Source organism: Ictidomys tridecemlineatus, chromosome 4 (genome assembly GCF_052094955.1).
Source record: "Ictidomys tridecemlineatus isolate mIctTri1 chromosome 4, mIctTri1.hap1, whole genome shotgun sequence".
NCBI classification, from domain to species: domain Eukaryota; kingdom Metazoa; phylum Chordata; class Mammalia; order Rodentia; family Sciuridae; genus Ictidomys; species Ictidomys tridecemlineatus.
Window position 1 is genome coordinate 40,237,521 of NC_135480.1, and position 19,821 is coordinate 40,257,341.

At 31.9% G+C, this 19,821-nt stretch overlaps 1 protein-coding gene across 4 annotated transcripts in view; it reads right to left on the minus strand.

Annotated features, from left to right (window-relative positions):
* The window catches only part of Gas2 (growth arrest specific 2), a 122,532-nt gene that overhangs the window by 60,083 nt on the left and 42,628 nt on the right, over positions 1 to 19,821 (minus strand). For all 4 annotated transcript variants that reach the window (XM_005335965.4, XM_078046338.1, XM_078046337.1 and 1 more), the window contains 2 exons: positions 15,545 to 15,686; positions 3,871 to 3,934 (listed from right to left, as the gene is read on the minus strand). In XM_005335965.4, coding sequence (XP_005336022.1) covers positions 3,871 to 3,934; positions 15,545 to 15,686 — 206 coding nt within the window. The remainder of the gene's footprint in view (positions 1 to 3,870; positions 3,935 to 15,544; positions 15,687 to 19,821) is intronic.

Genomic DNA, 19,821 nt, shown 5'->3' on the forward strand with positions numbered 1-19,821 from the left:
AACAGATAGTTTATAGATTCTTGCAAGACAATTTTGCTCCATTCAATTTATATTTTAAAGCAACTTAAGGGTAGATTTAGTTTTGGAAAAAGTTCAAATCATGTGAAAGTACATGATATTCTTAGCAGTCAGTTCAAGTGCTTTAAATGAGTCACTTAATAATCTTGATGTAAGAATATTTTCTTTTAAGTAACATTTCTTTTCATTAGTTTAGGAATTGAAATAGAAGATTAAAGAAAATTCACACAGGATTTTCTTTTGAATGATCATAAATTATGTTCCAAATCAAAATAAAAATCAAATAAAAAGTTCTGTTATAATCTTGATTATTCATTATGGCACCAAACCAAAGAGACAATCTTAATTGTGCAGTCAGGATAAATGTGAATTCATAGTAACTTTTTTCTTTTTTTCCAATAATTAATGTCAAAACACTTTCATTAAAAATATTTTTGAGGTTTTATTGACTTGCTTTTGCTGAATCTTTTACTTTTTATAAGACCAAAACATATTTTATGTTCAGAAATTGACATCTGTCTGAATTACTAGCAGAGAGACTTCACTCGCCAATAACGATAGCTCTATTTAGCTGAAAATAAAAGGAAGTTTTACCCATGGGAACAAAAAGTGGTCTCATTCTTCCATCTCAGAACTCAGAAAAGCCCAAAGCCATCAAAGGAGTCTCAGTAAGTGTCCCCAGGCGGAAGAAAGTGGCAGAGATTCAGAAACATTCTGAGAATCAATTCTAAGTGACATTGATGCTTTTAAGATGGTACTTTTGAAATTTGGGGAAGTAAGTGTTTGGAATCAAGGATAAGAAAGCATCAGCTCTCAGTGATGAAAATCATGACTCCCAAGAATGCATGGAAACTCTGTTGAGGACCAAACTCATCTGTTTGGTGAGAAAGCTAATGTTGTGGTTCTTGAGAACTCTCTCCAGATTACTAAAGCTGTTTTCATTCGTAAATAAATTTTCAATCAAAATAGTGTATTTCTCTGTACATTAGTGAGGAGAGGAGGGAGCAAATATTCAAACAAATAGATACAGATAAGAAAATATCTAGGATAAAATATAAGAGTAAAAATGTTTCTCCCTTTCGTTCTTTCAACTACTATGTTTCAACATAAAGGTAAGGTAGTGAGAATTGGTTTGTTGGGTTGCTGTTTGTAAAACACAATTGAAATTTCATAATATAACTTCAAATGTATAACAAAGAAAGATTAATAGACATTATACTTAATGCTTCATCTATCCAACCAATGTTCAAGTATTCAACATCATCCTGCACATAATAACAAAAGCATTAACATGAGTGTTATTTTAGCTTATTTTCTTCTTTATTGAAAAATGTGCAGCCCTTCACAGCACTCAAGTAGGTAAGGAAGAAACAGAAGAAAAAAAAAGCAAAAATTATTAGTTAAATATCATAACGTATGAGTTATTTTAACCTTTACTCATCTCCACTGTGATATTCCTAAATTGTTTGCAATGTATCTTTTATAATTATGACTGATTTTATCACTTCACATGGTCATGAAGTACAGTCAAACATGGAATAACCCTGAATGACAATAATATTAATATATTCCTAGTCAGAGGGAACCTTTCACATGGTACTTCACCATGAATTTGACAACTGACAATGTCTCCCTTTCATTAACCAAGATTCTAATGAGTTTAACATCCTGTGGTAAAGGACAAAACTGGGAAGGAGGAAAGATGATTTCCAGTGTCATTTCCTCAGAGGATAGCCCATCTTCTGTGAAGTCTTGGCCACAGTTAAAAAAATGTTTATTCCTCTTAGAGTGTCCATGTCATAAAAAGCATAATAACAAATAATTACATAATTACAAATATTTGCCTGAAAACAGGCAAATAACTACAAATTAAATGGGACAATAATGACAAATCCCAGCTGATTCTAGAGAGAGTAATTCCCCTTATTTATCTTCTACCTTTCAGAAGCAATAAAGGAACAAAAATGGAATCTGGAATCTTAGACTATTTTAATGGCATAACTAAAGCTAAGAATGTCCTATTAAATAGGACATCTGGACCATCAAAGTTTCTTTTACTAGAGTATTTCAGTGGCAGATGCTGATTCATTGTGATTTTATTTCATGTCTAGTGTTCTCGGGTATTTTTAGCTTCCCCTTTCTGAGGGGATAGCTGCTGAGTCCTGGGTTCTCCTTACACTCAAGGCTGTTTTTCCTGCAGAGGAGAGTCCCCAGCCTTTTGGTGCAGAGCATTTGTCAGGGATGCAGGAACAGCACTGCCTTGACCCTGCTTCTTCACAGAATTCAAGGATGTGGCAGCATTCAAGGGAAAGAGGTCTTAAAATCAGCCAGGCACCCAAGCTTGAACACACTTGACCATGGACTAGGGCATCTCCCTGGAGGTCATTGCCCAATTATCAGAGAAGGGTGTGATGGAGAGTAGGGAAATCCCTCAGCAAAACCTCAACTCAAATGGACTTTTTAACTCCATATTGGGTGAGACTCAGTAATATGTAGATTGAATTTAAAAGCATTAAAGCAACGCTTAACCAATTATTAAATCTTTAGAAAACTATTTGCAGTGAAATAAACTTCACAACTGTTGCACACTTCTTTAAAATAATATTGACTATGATGATTTAAAGAACTTGGAATTACTTCTGATTACAGGTTAATTTATTATTGGATAACAAGCAGAGAATCAAAAAAAATTATCTATTTGTTAGCAGTAAGTTTTCTATCCATGCTATAATTAACTGATTTTCACAGGCTATATTTTCTTTTCCTTGATTTTTTACATAAATTCCTCATGTGAAAATGTACATTCAGGGCTATCTCTCACTGTATTTTAATGGTTCACCAAATCCTACCTCCAACAGTATATCCAGATTTAGACCAGAAAACATCTTCTAATTAATTCTGCCTTTTATTTTTCATCAAGACCTCTTTGAATATTTAAATCTTCATTTCTCATTCTTTGAGTTTCATAGGACTCTCAAAAGCCCTGTCTGATTGGCAAGATAATCAACGGAAAAACATGAAACCCAAACAAGTCAGCTTAGGTCCCTACCTCTGCTTATTTGCTATGGTGGCTATAGTTAAATTTTTTTCTTCTAGGAGAAGAAAATATCTATACATAAATATGAATGGTATCCTACAAGCCTTTCTTCTGTAAAAATATAGAGAAAGATGGGTATCATTGTGCACATCTATGATCCCAGAAACTTGGGAGGCTAAGGCAAGAGGATTTCAATTTGAAGGCCAGCCTCAGTAAACTAGTAAGACCCTGTCTCAAAATTAAAATGATAATAACAATACTAATACTAATACTAATAATTTTTTTTTAAAGACTGAGGATGTAATTCTGTGGTGGAGTGCTCCAGGGTTCAATTCCACCCAGTGCTCACCACCCCCAAAAGAAAAAGTTGTAGAGAATAATTTAAAAAGCTATTTCAAATGTGGAAACTAAAAGAGCTGAGGGAGGTGATGTTGAATGGGGGAATAGAGGAAAATGAAGAAAAAACAGAAGCTGCAATTATTAAGGAGTAAACAACCAGCAATGGTAGAAAGGAGTAGAAAACAAGAGAAGGCAGGAATAGACTTTCTTCTAAGAACAGACACATGCCATATGGAACTTCACTGTTCTAGATCCTCCTCCACAATCCCCTTAAGTAAGCTTTAAATGGAAAACGTGTTTGATTCAAGTATATTTGCAAATTCTTACACATAGCATCTTTGACAACAAGACTGTGATGTAAAGAACCTTGGTGGCATGCTTGTAGTTTGAACAATTGCTCTCAAGATGTCCATAGCAACCTCTATCCATAGAGGAGGCAGGCTAGGTCTCAACACAGTAGCAGTTGTTTGACTTACCTGGCTGCAATCCGGCCAAGCTCTAGCAAACAGAGACAAACTTCTCGGGGTTGCTTGTGGAGGACTGGAAGATAAGACAGAAATAGACACATTTACAATAGAAGGGACTGTAAAGTAGCTCATAAGGAACAGACTTGCTGATGACCGCTGCCCCTTCCCACTTCCTCTTGATCCCAGAAAACCAGCCAATATTCATTTTGACACTCATAAGCTCTATCTTACTAGTTTTCAAGACACTGCTAATCCTTGCCCCCAAAAGCTGTTAGTCTCAGAAACTCTCACGCTAAGTAATTCTCATCCTGAACATATTTTTTTTTTCAAGGAGTTAATATTAGTAAGTCAATGTTAGATACATATATAGCTGTCATTCTGATATTTAAAAACACACAGCACACACAGACTAGATGTAAGACCATCCTTTTTAATATCTTGGATCTACCCTTCCCAGTGATTCTAGAAAAAAGAATGCAAACAAATAAGGATACAAATTGTAAATTACTCTCCTTTATTAACTTTCAAAGAAGAATGTCAAGTGAGACCCTGAAATTTGGTGTCTTCTTCTAATCAAATATGATTATTAAATAATGTTTTAAAGAGATACTTTTAACTGTGTTTTATAAATATAAATCAACTTTGTAAATGTGTATCAGCCACCTGTGTTTATTAAATGAGCAAATTGGAATATTTCTTTGAATTGATATTTCTATTTTAATATAATCTGATAACTTGATAATTCTGATTTACTATAAATTTAATGTAAATGTAGCTTTGGTTACATTTCATAATATTGACAAATCATACTTGTATTTGTTGAGCCTAATAAAAGCATGTACTGCTTAAGCAATTACTTTTAAAAGCTTGATCAAGATATTTTTAAAATGTTGTCATTTAAGAAAAGGAAAAGAGATGTTGAAAAAATTTTGCTCTGAGGACACTCTTTTCCAAGTTTTACAATTAGTGTTCTAATAAAACATTTGCTTATTAATAAACTTTAAGAAAAAGAGCAACATTTTTAATTCTTGAACATAGAATTTTGTAATTTTTCAGGATTAGTTTTACTTCACTTAAACATTATAATTACTTCTCCTTACAAATTTTGGCAACAGCTGTATGTGGCTCTCTGATACCATGATAGAATTTGCAAGAAATGCATATAAGTAGAAAATAATACTTTTATTTAAATAATAAAAGTATGTGATTCTATTTCGTTTTAAACAGACATGTGAATTATTCTAATTCCATCAGAAGTGTCATTTTAAAAGAATTGATTATGGAAACTAGGAATTAGAGAATATTTCTATTGTTGATGACACAAATTTTAGTTTTAATTGATCACTGAGGAGTTATTACAATATTCTACTAAAGGAAGTCTTGAGTTACTTCTCATTAAAGATCCTTCATATAAAAAAATATGTACTACTCTCATTTCAAATAAGCCAGATTACTGTGGCTAGAATAACAACTTTATAAGATTTTGTACATTAAATCAACTTCAGAGCAAAGTAACATCAGGATTGTAATATCACATAAACATCAGTTCCAAGCATAGAACAATAACAAACATCATAAAAACTAAACAAATGAAAATCAATATTCCTGTCTTAATTATCAATTTATTTAGATTTGTAGTTTAAAACAAAAAATAAACAAAACAAAACCATGTCCACGACATAAAATAACAAAGAGTTCTGAGAGGGAAGAAGAACCCTATAAAAACCAAGAAACAGAAAGAAGCCTTGAAATACCCTGCTGATACCCTCATCTGAAGTGAAAGCAGTGTGAAGCCAGTAGCTAAAGCCTCAGGAGCTTTAGGTACACTTTCATGCATTTCTTGATAGAAAAAGTGTCAAAATATAAACATTATTAGTGAATTGACTAAATGGTGTCAATGTGCAATCAATAACCACCTACAGGAAGTAATATTTGACACAGATATAATAATACTTTAACGAACTTACGCATATTCTGAGGACTATATAAGTATTGGTGTGTAAGTAGGTATTTTATGAAAACTCAAACTCATTCTGAAGAAAAACAATAACAAGGGCCACATAAAAATGAAAATTTGTCATGAAGGATGCATCACTATTTTGGATCTCTTTGTTTCTTGTTTGTCAAATTAAACAGATTTCGCCTTCTAAAACCCAAATGTTGACTCTACATGGTCTTATAAGAAAATTCATTTGGCAAAATGAAAAAAAAGTAATTTTTTCACTTTAACAGAACCAACCTATAAAATTTGACATGAACATCTTTCCCAGTGTAATATTTAAGGAAAATGCTGACAAAAACTTGTTTTCACTTTCAAGTTTTCTTGGAAATACTGCCTTTAATAAAGTAATAAAATTGCTTCAAAATATACCTATAATATTGTTTCACAGGTTAATGACTTTTCAAACATTGGACATACCATGCCTGGCTTAATGTGGCCCCCCCCCAAAAAATCAATGATTTATGATCAGTAAGGAATGAATGAGATAATCTAGAGGTGCAGGATTTGGCACAATGACCAGATCTCAGTAATTCCTTAGTTACTATTATATCTCATAATATCTAGGACAATGATAATTACATGGTAGTGATAGTGGTTGAGACAATGCACAAACTGAAATAAGATTAATTTTACCCAGAAATGGCAAGAATTTATAAAAATAAGTATTGAATAATAGAAATAAGCATTATATAACATTATTGTAAAATTAAAATTCAAAAATTTTTAAGTGCTATGGGTATGTATAGTGTGCTTAAGAGTTGACTCTTATTTTTGTACAAAAGCAAGTTCTAAACTGAATTTAATAGATGGAAAGAATGTAATGAGGAAGTAAGGGGCAATGAAATTGACAAAATTATATTATGTGTATCTACAACTATATTACATCTAATCCTACTATTTTGTATATGTATAATATACTTATAAAAATAATATAGTATTTGCCACAAATATCAAAGTGTGAGCTCTAATATTTACTACTTATGTTATTTTGGGAAGTCATTCCATAAAATCTCACTTTTCTAAGGAAATAAGATACAGCCTACCTCACAATATTTTTGTGATGATTAAACAAAATAATATATGCTTGGCACAGTACTTGTTAGGAAATGCTTGCCCAATATTAGCTCCCTTCATTATTCTTTTTTATTTTATTGTTTTTTATGATTTGCTTAAAGATCATTCTCATTTGCTTCAGCCACTGAACATTACTGTTTTTTCCTATGTATGTTTTATTTGTGCACATATAAAGTGTCAGACCCTACATGGTAGAAGAACAAATTCTGAAATGAAAGAAACAATTACTATGGGGATACAGTAATTTAGAGTAGGATCACTCTATGATAATGTGTATTTTTAAATATTTTATACTACATCAGAGATAACACTAACTTCAATCAAGTTTTATGTTAAACACATAATTTTGGACAGTATGTATAGACAAAAACAAAGTAAATATTCTTTAGCTATTATAAGTATATGTTAAATATAAAGTTTAAGTAACAATTACAGTTGGACACATTTTATTTTCAAGACACCAAACATCCTACCATTAGTTTTTCTTTGAGAATAATTCAGTTGAGTCTATAATCAATAAATTCATCCAACTGACTATTGTATAATTTGTAAAAACAAGTAATTGAATGCATATCTTTGTGTTAGGATGATCAGAAAAGCAACTCTTGGTGAGTTGAATTTAAGCTAAAACCCTTGCATTAAGTCATCTGTACCATTAATTTATACATATTTATTCATTTCGTTTTTAAGCAAAAATTTTTACTTCTCATGAAATTTATGGTAGGAACCATTTTTTCCCACTACATCATTATAATACTGCTGTGAATTAAGGGTAGAGAGAACCTTTATATTCTTGTCTGTTCCTCTGAGTAAATTATTTTTAACAAATAAAAATCTCAGTAGTCAACAGTGATTATTATGCAAAAGGTTTTATTCACTAGATGCTTTTAAGAAATAATCAAAACCAAAATCAAAGCAAAGTATAAGGTATAACACCTCTGAGAAAAGTAATACAGATCCCCATTCAAAAATATGTGTCCAGAGACTCAATCTTATAACCTAGATTCTATAAAAATCTCATGGGCATCAAATGTCAGATGGAATGCTGCTTGCTCCAGGAATAGAAAATGAGGCTTTCCACTAAAGCAAGGGGTAGAGTTTCAATGTCACAGAATCTGCAAGGATAAAATGCATTAGACCATGAATGTATAGTGTAGCTAAATATATTAAGTTTTAACAGATGGGCAAAGAAATGGAAGCATGAAAAATCTGTTGTCCATTTGGTTTCTACATAAGTAGAGGCTGCAATATTTATGGTAATATTGAAAAGAACTGTTTTCTGGCTTTTTATTTAGGAAGAAAACTATATATATATATATATATATATATATATATATATATATATATTTCACCTTGATGGAGTTGAATTATGAAGAATATCATAAACTAATGGCTTTCTGCCTTTGTAGAGCAGAGGTTTTTAAAATTCAAAGTGGTAGAATAGACAATATAGGAGTCTATAAATCAGAGGAATCAGTTTATATTCAGTGCTCCTAATTTTCTCATATCCCAAACAGGTGTCACACCTTTTACCTGCTTTCCTTCCAAATTAATTATGTGTTGAGAGCACTTGGAGCGTGATAAACACTCAGTAAGCATTACATCCCTAGTAGAGAAGAGGGGGTCTACAGATAAGCAAAATTAGCTTCACGTGGGAATTTCATAGAAATACAATTACCAGGTCCAATTTCAGCCCTTGTCAGGGTCTGCACTCTTAAAAGTTTTCCAGGTGATGAGTACATACATTAAAGTTTGATAGGCACTGTGTGAATAGATATGATAACAATAAGTATAACATAATTCTTATATGTATTTTGCTTAAAAAATCTGTTCTGTGATACATGAAAAATGTTCTGTAAATGTGAAGGCTAACACTTATGATTATGATGATGAAGATGAATGGAGGGAAATCAAATTCATAAACTAGATTAGCCTTTAGTGGATATTATGGGCATTTCTCTCCTGCCAGGATCTACAAGAAAAAACAACTGCTCCCTAAGTCTCATCATTCTGAGGAAGATCTACACAGAAAACTGAGTTTCAATTTAGGAAGCAATTACGGATAGAAATTAACAGTCTGTAACACTGACCTGAAAGTGTTTGATCTCCAGAATAATAAGAAAATAGAAAAACAAAAAGCAAACCAACAAAAAAAACCTGATCTGAAGCTAAGAAGGAAAAAGCAAACAAGAAAAAAATTTAAAATCTCATCAATACTGAATGAGTAAAATTTTTCAAAATTAATAGTAGAATGATTTAAAATATAATATGACATCCAAAATAGAAGTCACATAAAGAGTATCCACTCATAATCACATCAGTGAAGGAAACTCTAGAATAGAGTATATGCAGTTAAGTGCTTTTGCCTCTACATCAAGAAATGACCTGAAATGGGGGTGCCCTGTTCTTCTCCAGCACTCAGCATTCCTGTTCAATTCATAGACTACGTCACTATCACTCAGAATAGCAATGTGAGGCAAGAGTCTTTCCTAAGTTGATTTATTATTTATGTTTCATTTTTGCCTTTAACTTAATCCTACAAACATTTAAAATTAGCCCAAAATATAAATTTCTGTAACATAAGGACATGATCTTTGAGTTGATGGAGCTCAATTTTTGTTTTGTTTTGTTTTTGTACCAAGGATTGAACTCAGGGACACTCAACTACTGAGCCACATCCCCAGCCCTATTTTGTATATTATTTAGAGACAGGGTCTCACTGAGTTCTTAGCACCTTGCTTTTGCTGAGGCTGGCTTTGAACTCACCATCTTCCTTCTTCAGCCTCCCAAACCACTAGGATTTTAGATGTGCAACACTATTCCTAGATATGGAGTTCAATTTTAATATTACCTGAACCACTTAAGATCTTGATATATTGGGCAAGTGATTTAATTCTTAAAGACTCAGTTTCTTATTTGTAAAATGAAGATTTGGGGGAGAGTGCATATGGTAACCTATTGGCATTGCTTAGCTGCCCTTTACTGAGAATAGAGCTATATCCATCATACATTATGGCAGTGAAAATTCAATCCTGGAAAAGAGAGAAAGATGCCCACTTTCCTAATTCAACCTGAACTTGTCAAGTCCTTGATGAAACCATTATTCTAGGGAGACATTCAGCTTTCTCTCAATCAGACTCAACATTGTTCTCTCTTACATTTTTTTTTCTAGAATAGGGGAATGACTAGATTTGAAAGGAATTCTCTGAGTTCAAAAGTAAAAAGTGAATTAATGCTAATAAAATAAATACTTTTTGAAACAAATATATATATATATATATTTTTTTTTTTTAAAAAGGGGATTTCTAAAGGAAAATGAGCCTGGGGAAAATATTGAGTTAACCTAGAGCTGAATGGTGGCAAAAAATTGTTATCCTATGTTTACTAACAAACCTGTTATCCTTCACATAAATACTGTTACAGTCCTCAATATAGACAACAAGAACAAGGGGTGACTTATCACACACCAGAAAGCAGGCAAGGATTCTTTTTCTGATGCAACCAGTGACTTTAGAGTACAAAATGGAAAACGTTAATGTTCAAAAATTCACACGCAAGCCATTTCACTTTTGCGCAGAATCATCAAAGCAATACTGCAAGTAGTAAAATACTGATGATGTTTGGTAGAACAAACGATTTTGTAAAACTGTGCTATCAGAGTGATGCATCAAAAGAAGACAATATTTATAACAAACACAAACACAGGAAACAAAAGTCATAGTCAAAACAAATCACACACATTCACATGCTACACAGCACATAGCAAACCCTTTTCTTGCTGAGTAGATTCTTTCTCAGAGAAATAGATGCAGAATAGTCACAGGCCTCCAAATCCTATAATTATCCAATAACACAATGATATTGACACAATTATGGCAAGCAAAACAGTGTGAAACTTAAAGTATTGCCCATCCCCCTTCTTTCCATCTCCCCAATCACCAAAATAAAGAAAAATAAACAAATCTGTGGAAAAAAAGGTTAAATTGAAAATTTCTAAATTGGTATACCAATGTGTTAAATATAAATCTCATAAATAAAAGCATTACTAACTGAAAATTGGTTTATATTTTTAAAAATCTTAGAAACAAGTCTCATAAAAGCATCAGTGTCATGACATAGACTGTTTTTAAGCTGAAAATAAGTCATAGATTTCTTAAGATGTAAAAATGAGCCACATGAAAACATTCAGCATAATTTGGGCAGTATAATATTTAAATTAACATTTTAAAAATTATTATATAGTGTCAGGAATATTATTGATTAATACAGTCACATAACTTCCACATCTCTTTGAAATTAAGAACAGAAACGCTTATACATCTAAACACCTTTGATTTTACTCCACAATTAAAAATTCATTTCTTTTAAAGTAATTAATTGAGAGTCTATTTTGTATTTGATTAAGAAACTATAAACTTTTAAAATTCAAGAAAATATGCATAGTCATCATTTTAACTTAAAGCACAAAATCCTAAACACCTTAAAGGCTTTTAATAAAGTTAATTATCAATCTTAATATATCAGATACATGAAAACGAAATTTCCAGGTATTAATTTGTATGTCAACAATGTTTGAACAGTAGGGGTCAGGGTGAGCATTACTTGTGGTTCATAGGTTAGAATATGCTCCACAGTGTGAACAGAAATCTATGTTCTCTCTTAGAATTGCTGATTATGAAACAATTTCATAATCACAGGAAATGCAGTTTAACCTCAACAATATGAAAAAGTCTTTATAATATGCTGGTGTATAAAATTATGTGTCAATAAACAATTCCCTATGCAGGTTGGTCCAATTGTATTAGCATAAATAGAATTAATCATTCATATTTTATATTACATGCCATAACTCTTTACTATCTGAAGTTTGTTAATAGAAAAGTAAAGAAAATAAAATTTCTAACTCTATTATTTTTTCTCTTTTGAATTATGAATATCAATTTTATTGGTATATACTATATATAAATATATACTATCATGTTCTTAGTATATATTTTTCCTCATATTCTTAAGTGGTTTCATGAATATTATTTTTTATTAGAATCTATTGATGACTATAATTTGTTTAAACTAATGTCAACTATCAGAACTGTTTATTTTTAAGTTGTTTCAATGGACATTTTGGTGCCTATCTCCTCTTTTCTTCAGGTAAGGTTTTAGAAATAGAACACTTTAAAAGTTTATAAACATGTCTGAGGTCTTTGATGTGTAACATTAAACTCCCCTAAGAGAAGGACAGCCAATTCCCAATTTTTTCATCAGTTCATAGAAGATCCTGTTTTCCTACACACTCACCAACACCAAATACCTAATTTTCTTAATTTTGCTAATTTTTCATAGTTTATAATTCCATTTACCTTATCACTAAGATGTCCAACATTTTCACACCTTAGGTGGATTTCTGCAAGCCTGACCCCTGTCCATGTTCTTATTGGCTCATTTCTAAAACACTATTCAAGGTATAGTTAACTTACAACCTAAGAACGGACATTTTAGAGGAAAAATTATCGTTCAAAACTGTCATGGAAAAGAGTTATAGATGATAAATTGCAGTGCATATACTGTACGTGATTGTATGTGGCACAGGAAGATGTCTGCCAACAATCATATCTACAAGAAGCAAGAGATACATGTGCCATCAGTGGCTGCAGACACTCCTGTTCTTCCCTAACACCATTTCCCCCACCTACGGAGCCTTCATGTTATTAGCTGTGTGGGAAGAGAAAAGGTCGAGTTGTGAATTACAATCTTTTCCCAAATAATTGTACAGAAAAGCACTGCTGCAAAGGGTAGCATATCAGTTGCCACCACGATAAGGATGCTTTATGCAGGCAAAGACTTTGAACAGCAGAAAACAGAAGCCTTTTCACACATACTCAGTACAGAGATCTACTTTATCATTCATTCAAACACATTTCCCCCCTTCATCAGGGGCATCTTTTCATTTGATTTGCGGTTTTAAACATTAGGACACAAAGAATGTTCTTCATCTGGTGAGTCATTGAAATGAAATCTTAAGGTAAGAAGAAAAAAAAAAAAAACTTAGCCTAAATTCCCTTTCAAAAGTGAAGTGTGAAAAGACATCAAGCAGAGTACACAGTGTTATTGTGTAGGAAAGTCAATTCTGCAACTACAGAGTTCAAGGCCAGCAGCCACCGCTCAATCACTTCCTCACCCACAGTGAATAATAAGAAAAATCCAAGGAGAAAGGATTCCACTTGGGAAAACAGAATTTCTCATTGTCGTTCCTCTTGATTATCATTAACATCTATGGGCACAGCTGTTTCCTTTCTCTGACTAATCCTAAAGTCAATGCTATAATATCGGCCCCCTCCTTCTGTATCCCAGGGCCTATTATAGATCACCTCATGTCCTTATCTGAGAAGGAGAAATTTCAAATTTATCTTTTAATTTAGTAGCAAACTGCAGCCTTATTTCTTGATTTAGTTTGGAAAAGATTAAAAATGATTTTCAATTTTAAAAGCACTTAAATTTTGGTTTTAATAGCCTTCTGGGATATTTAAATACATTTTAATTTTAAGTTATAAGCTAAGTTATAGAAGAGAATCAAAACTGAATACTTTAGTGGACAAATACTCAAGAGTTTATATAGATTATATATATTTCTTTATATAATATTAGTTTGTTTGTCAAACATAGTAAATAAGTAAAGCAGTGTCAAAATTCTTCTTGACATAACTATACATGCTACAAAGTATAAATTTACCTGCCAAGGTGATCCTAGAATTTGCTTTGGGCTTTGTAGCAACAGAATAGAGTATTAAATTGGACTTTAAAAAGTCACCAGCAGTGCAAGATACTGGGACAGGAGGATCACAACTTCAAAGCCAGCCTCGGTAATGGCAAGGCATAAGCAACTCAGTGAGATCATGTCTCTAAATAAAATACAAATAGAGCCACCTAGCTCAAAATAGAGCTAGGTGGCTCTATTTTATATTTTATAGTGGCTCAGTGGTTGAGAGTCCCTGAGTTCAAAGCCAGTACCAAAAAAAGAAAAAAAAAGTTTATCAAATTAAAAAATGCAAATAAATAAATACTAGAACCTTGGACTATAGAAATATTTCCAAAAGAGAAAATTTAGGATTAGACTGATTGTTCTATCTGAAAATTTACATTAATTCAAGTAACATCATAACTCATGGATTATGAGACAAGGTCATGTTTAGCTCTCTGTAACTCACTTGATTTATAGTAATAAATGGAAAAATGCTTCTTTAATAAAAAAAACTTGTAAAATAAACAAACTAATTAATATTAAAATAAAGGAATTTTTCCTCGTATGGCAATTCTTTGTCAAATTGGAGCACTCCAGAATTTCATACCATGACATTAATTGTCCACATACTCAATGCAGAACATATTGAGTATATTCTTTGTGACTGAGACTTGGAGATGCATATGTATATGTGTGTGTTTATATGTGTGTGTGTATACATGTATATGTATATCACATACATGTATATCACACATGTGATATACATATATACATACATATGTGATGCACAAGTATGTATCATATATTTCAATTTCTTTTATTTTACATGTTGAAATAGTAACACTCAAAGTCCAGCATTCAAGCTGCACACTATTGTGTATGGCACACTACTGGGCAATTATTTTGGTTCATATTTCTTTCAGGTCTAAAATGTTCTCCCAATCTCAGCTTAATTCAATGCTAATATTTGGTATTATAAGATTTTGTAAATTATGTTTTTGTAAAACTTCAGGCAAAAGAACCAGAGTTTTCTTTTTCCTTTAACCAAATGTTATCTTTCTTTACTTAGTTCCACTTCACTAAAGAGGTATTTTAATTCTGATATTCTCCATATTAGAGTTATCATGCAGTAGAGCCCATACAAGAGGTTGGAATATTCAATTCCAGGGTATTGGGTACATTGAAACACTAAATAGTCCAATCATGGGCTTTCTTCAATGAAAATGCAAAAGCTCACTCTTTGATCTGGAAATAGACTTGCCAAAATTCATTAAGGAAAAAACCAACAATCTAGTAAGTGCCTTTTATTTCATTATGTTTGATTATCTTCATATCCTCCTTTCATTATTTTTATTATTTTAATATCCTCCTTTCATACTTGATTTCTATCTCTCTAGAAAAATAAACAGACAAATGTATAAACTAACAAACTTCAATTCCCACAAAAATAGAGCTGATGGCAGACACAAAGTTTTCATATTTCATCAAGGAGAAAGGAAAATGTTTTCATGGCTGGATAATACATACCTACCCCTCTGACCCAACTAGAGCCTCATAGTAAAATGTAGTCCTGTGCTTTCAAACACTGACCAAGTTTGCATTAATTGCTCACATTTTTAGATTGGAAAGGATTATGCCACATCTGTTTCTATTCTTTTATCCATAAGGTAAGCAATAGTAAGAAGACATATATATTTTTCCACAAATATAGTGGAACAAGTTCACAAGAGATCTACAAGTTTACAGCAAACTCATATTTTTAAAGATAAAAATATGTTTAATTCCATAATACAGCAAAAAAGGATTAATATCTACTAAGACAAAAACAATTTAAATATGGTATCAACTAAATTTATGAAGGCAATACATACCCAGACCTTCAGATTCAAATAGACATGTTTCATCCACACCTAAATCTCGGCACCAGGATAAGAAATTTGCTGTATTATCTCGGGCAAAAAAGGAGCCTGAGGGTGCACTGGCTTTGCATGGAATCTTCTTCAATGGCAGACTCTAAAAAAATAAAGAAATTTCACTCTGGTGGAATATCTGGCAAAGTCATCACTATAACAAATTAAAAACATGTTTACATTTTCAAGAAAATGCTTTGGCATGACCTCACATCAAAAAATGGGTTTATGGAGAATTACAGAAAAGGAAATGTAATGCTCATGACACTTACCTGGCATTAAGACACATAAAAATTCTACTCCTGCAAGCACAAACCCTTGCCTTTTTAGTACTTTGTGGGAAATGTGTGTAAGTCTATTTCTTGGCTCAGATTGCTTCCCTATTTCTTCTTGTTCTTTGCTTGTTTGTTTTGCTTTCTTTTTCATAAAAGTATTCTGTCAGTATTTTTCACAAAGTATTTATAAATGTTTTCATCACTTGTGAAACAACACAAAGGTTGTAAATGAAAATCATGTATGCATGTAAATTTATATATATATACCTGTATGTATTCTTATGTGTATACAAATATATCATAAAAATTTACCACGAATTATAAAGTCATAAGACAGTTTCAAAATTTATCTAGAGGGGCTGGGGTTGTGGCTCACTGGTCAAGTGCTTGCCTAGCATGAGTGAAGCACTGAATTCGATTGCCAGCACCACATGAAAAGACTAAATAAACAAAATAAAGGTATTGTGTCCATCTACAACTAAAAATATTAAAAGAAAACATCTAGAAGTGTTCATACTGGTACTAAGAGAGGCATTTACTAAAATCTTTTAAAAAATAACATTGTACAGTATTTCTTCCAAATTATTTACTTTTAATCCATAGAATACAGCTTCACTCTATAAAATAAAGATAATTCTCATTTGAACTAAGCTTTTTGACATTGAAGAATACAATTTATATTTCGCATTGTTTCATTCTTGAGATAAGAACACTCTTAATCATGGATGTGATCCTGGACGAATATTCTTATTAACAGTCTCTTATAAGATTTTCACCAGGCAATCACCCTTGGCACTGTGCTAAGAGTCATAGTTATGTTTTCTTTAACAGGATACAACCAGTTTCCAGGGCACTGCATGAAGCCATAAAAAGTGATTCTATGTGATGCATAAGATTGAGTTAAGTGTTTGGATAAACTGAACTACACAGAGCCTTACCTCAAAGATCAAAATGATAAAGGGTGGAGGAATAATTCATACTTTAAATAATTCATACACTTATTGTGTCCCTTATTTTCTGGGGATATGTAAATGTAATAAACAACTCAAGATTATTAAATTCATAAACAATAATGGCTATAAAAATTTTAATAGTGGCCTAAGTAGATTGGTGAAATCCTCTTTACATCCAATTGTTGCCAGAGTTCTTCATGCTCAACAATTTTGAAACAACAAAACAAAAATATTCCATTACCATATTTCTCAAAGGCTGTAGTTGTTTAACCTCAAAGATCCATCTCTTTTTTTTTTGCAGAATAAATTTGATTTTGTTAGATAAAATCAAAGTTTTGACAGGGATATGCAAACATTTATACAGATACACACTTTAGGCACAATAGTTACACAAACTATAGATGGTGTTGCCTATAGAATAATCTCCTTAACAGATGTGGTCCAGGTTTTCAAAGAAATGCTTGTTATACAAGTTGCAAAATTAACCATAAAGAACACATCATGTCTCTTTCAAAGTATTTTGAAAATCAATTAGTATTTTAATTTGAAAGTGAAAGACATCTCTTTAAATCTAGCAATTTACTTCTAATATGTTATACAGATATAATGGCATTAGTTCTTAAAACACATGTACAAGTATAGTTCTTACAATACTGATTGACTAGAAAAAAATAGAATATGTCAAGAGAGGGATGGTAGATAATATATACAAGTACAATGGAACTCTATGTAATCATTTAAAAGGAAAAGACAAATAACTGTACCTGTACTGAACCACAAACATATTCAAGTATACTCTTAAAGCAGTATCAAATTTGCAAACAGATATGTGTACATGTATACACAAATAAATGACCATGTACAAAGTCCAAATCCTTACAAATATGTTGTACTTTATACTTATAAACACATAGAGATATACATATATATGCATACATATATAGTTATTATAGACTATAAACATTACTATCAAACCAAATAGGAATCAAATTGATGTTAATTACCTTTGAGGAAAGGATTGATTGATACATAGAGAATCACTTCTTATTTTATATAATCCTAAAAAAAGTAGTAGGATTTTGATTGTCTTATATTTTATCAATATTTTCAAACAAACAATAAAACCAAGATGGATGAATTATGTCCACAAAAACATTATTTCAATAAAAGGATTTTCCCCAAAATATGTCCAAGAATTGCCTATAAAGCTGTCTCATAATGTGAATAAAGCAATAAAGATGAATTTTAAAATAACATAAATAAATCCAAACACTGAGCTATTTTAACATCAACTTCCTATATCCCTGGCATGGGGGTGGGGGGCAAGATTTTGAAACCATTTCAAATCAGTGAATGTGTTTACATACAAGAGCTATGTTCTAAGAATTAATACTTGACATAAGTAAGGTCTGCTAAAGGGAATTAGATGCATGATGTATGTGGAAAAAAGGAATGCTATATTCATATTGCTCTGAGGAAGCAATATGAATATAGCATTATATATAGATTGATCTGACACTTAATTTACCAAGGCGCTAATTTTAGAGAATACTCACAGGGAACATGTTCTCAAAAATTGTTTAAACTACTCTTTAAGAAGTTTCAAGGACAAGCACCAAGGGAAAAAGAAAATGAAAGCATTTTCCCCCTACAAGTTTGAAGTCTTTACAAAACCATCTACATATCATATTCCAGAATCTAAATATTTACTTAAAATCCAATGCAATCATATTTAAAGACCATTTATTTTACTAGGACCAATAAAATTAAAGCTGGCTATATCAGTATTTCATAACTCAGGAATTTCCAATGCAGAGGAAGTCAGTATTGATCTAATTACATGGCATTCAGGTGATTCATGGAATACTTTAGTGCTTCTGTATCAATGAAATATTAGAAAAGATTAAACTAGGAATAGAACGTTCCAATCTTCATCTAGTTGAAACAACTTTCTGGAAGAATTTTTAAGTCACCTTCAGTAGTCAAAATGACTGGTGAACCTTCACACATAGAATCTATAGAGTGCATTACACTGAAGTTGGAATAAGGATTGCTCACAGTCAGAGAGCACCAGTGCACAGCTTATAAAACCCGATGTTCTTTTTTTTTCTTTTTGGTACTGGGGAATGAACCCAGGGGCACTTCACTACGGATCCACATCCGAGCCCTCTTTTTTTTTTCTTGTATACATTTTATCTAGGTACAGGGTCCCACTAAATTGCTTAGGGCCCAAGTTGCTGAGGCTAACTTTGAACTTGCAATCGTCCTGCCTCACCTTCCTGAGCCCCTGGGATTACAGGCTTGCACCACCAGGTCAGGCAGGACCCGATAGTCTTCCTGGTTGTATAGCAACCAAAAGCCCATGAGACAAGAGTCTTTCCAAAGTTTTGGAGAAAAATTCTTGATTTCCCTTGAATTAAAGAACAAATGATTCAATACTAGTAGCATTCAAAACATTTGAAACTAAAAAAATATTTTTAGATGACTTACACAAAGATATTTGTTATGTTTTGGAGACTTTCTGTTCTATGATTTTTTAACTTGTAAATTTCTCTTAGTTCCCATGACAATCTTGGAAGAACATCCAATCCTGTAATCTTTTATTTCCTAATAAAGATTAAATTAAGGCAAAAAGATCTATGGAATGAAATCAACTTTTCATCTTCCAAAGAAAATCTTGGGAAGAGCAGATTTAGAATACAAAATTGCCTTTAGGAATTTTAGAAACATATACTCAAATAGCTGAGGAATTGACAGTTATGGACAAGAATATCTTAGATGCAAAAACAAAAGAAAACAACAACAAAACCCTACCAAACCTATGGCTTTCAAAGAGAGTCTGCATGTGTAGAACACCTGATATGTCTTAAATATTCTCTGAAGAATTCCTATAGCAATGGAGTTTAATCCATTGCATCTCAGGAAAATTACTTGCTAGGGCTTTGGAGTCCAATTACTTGAGTTAATACTTAGCTATATCATCTCTGTGCTGTGATATCTCATGCAAGTT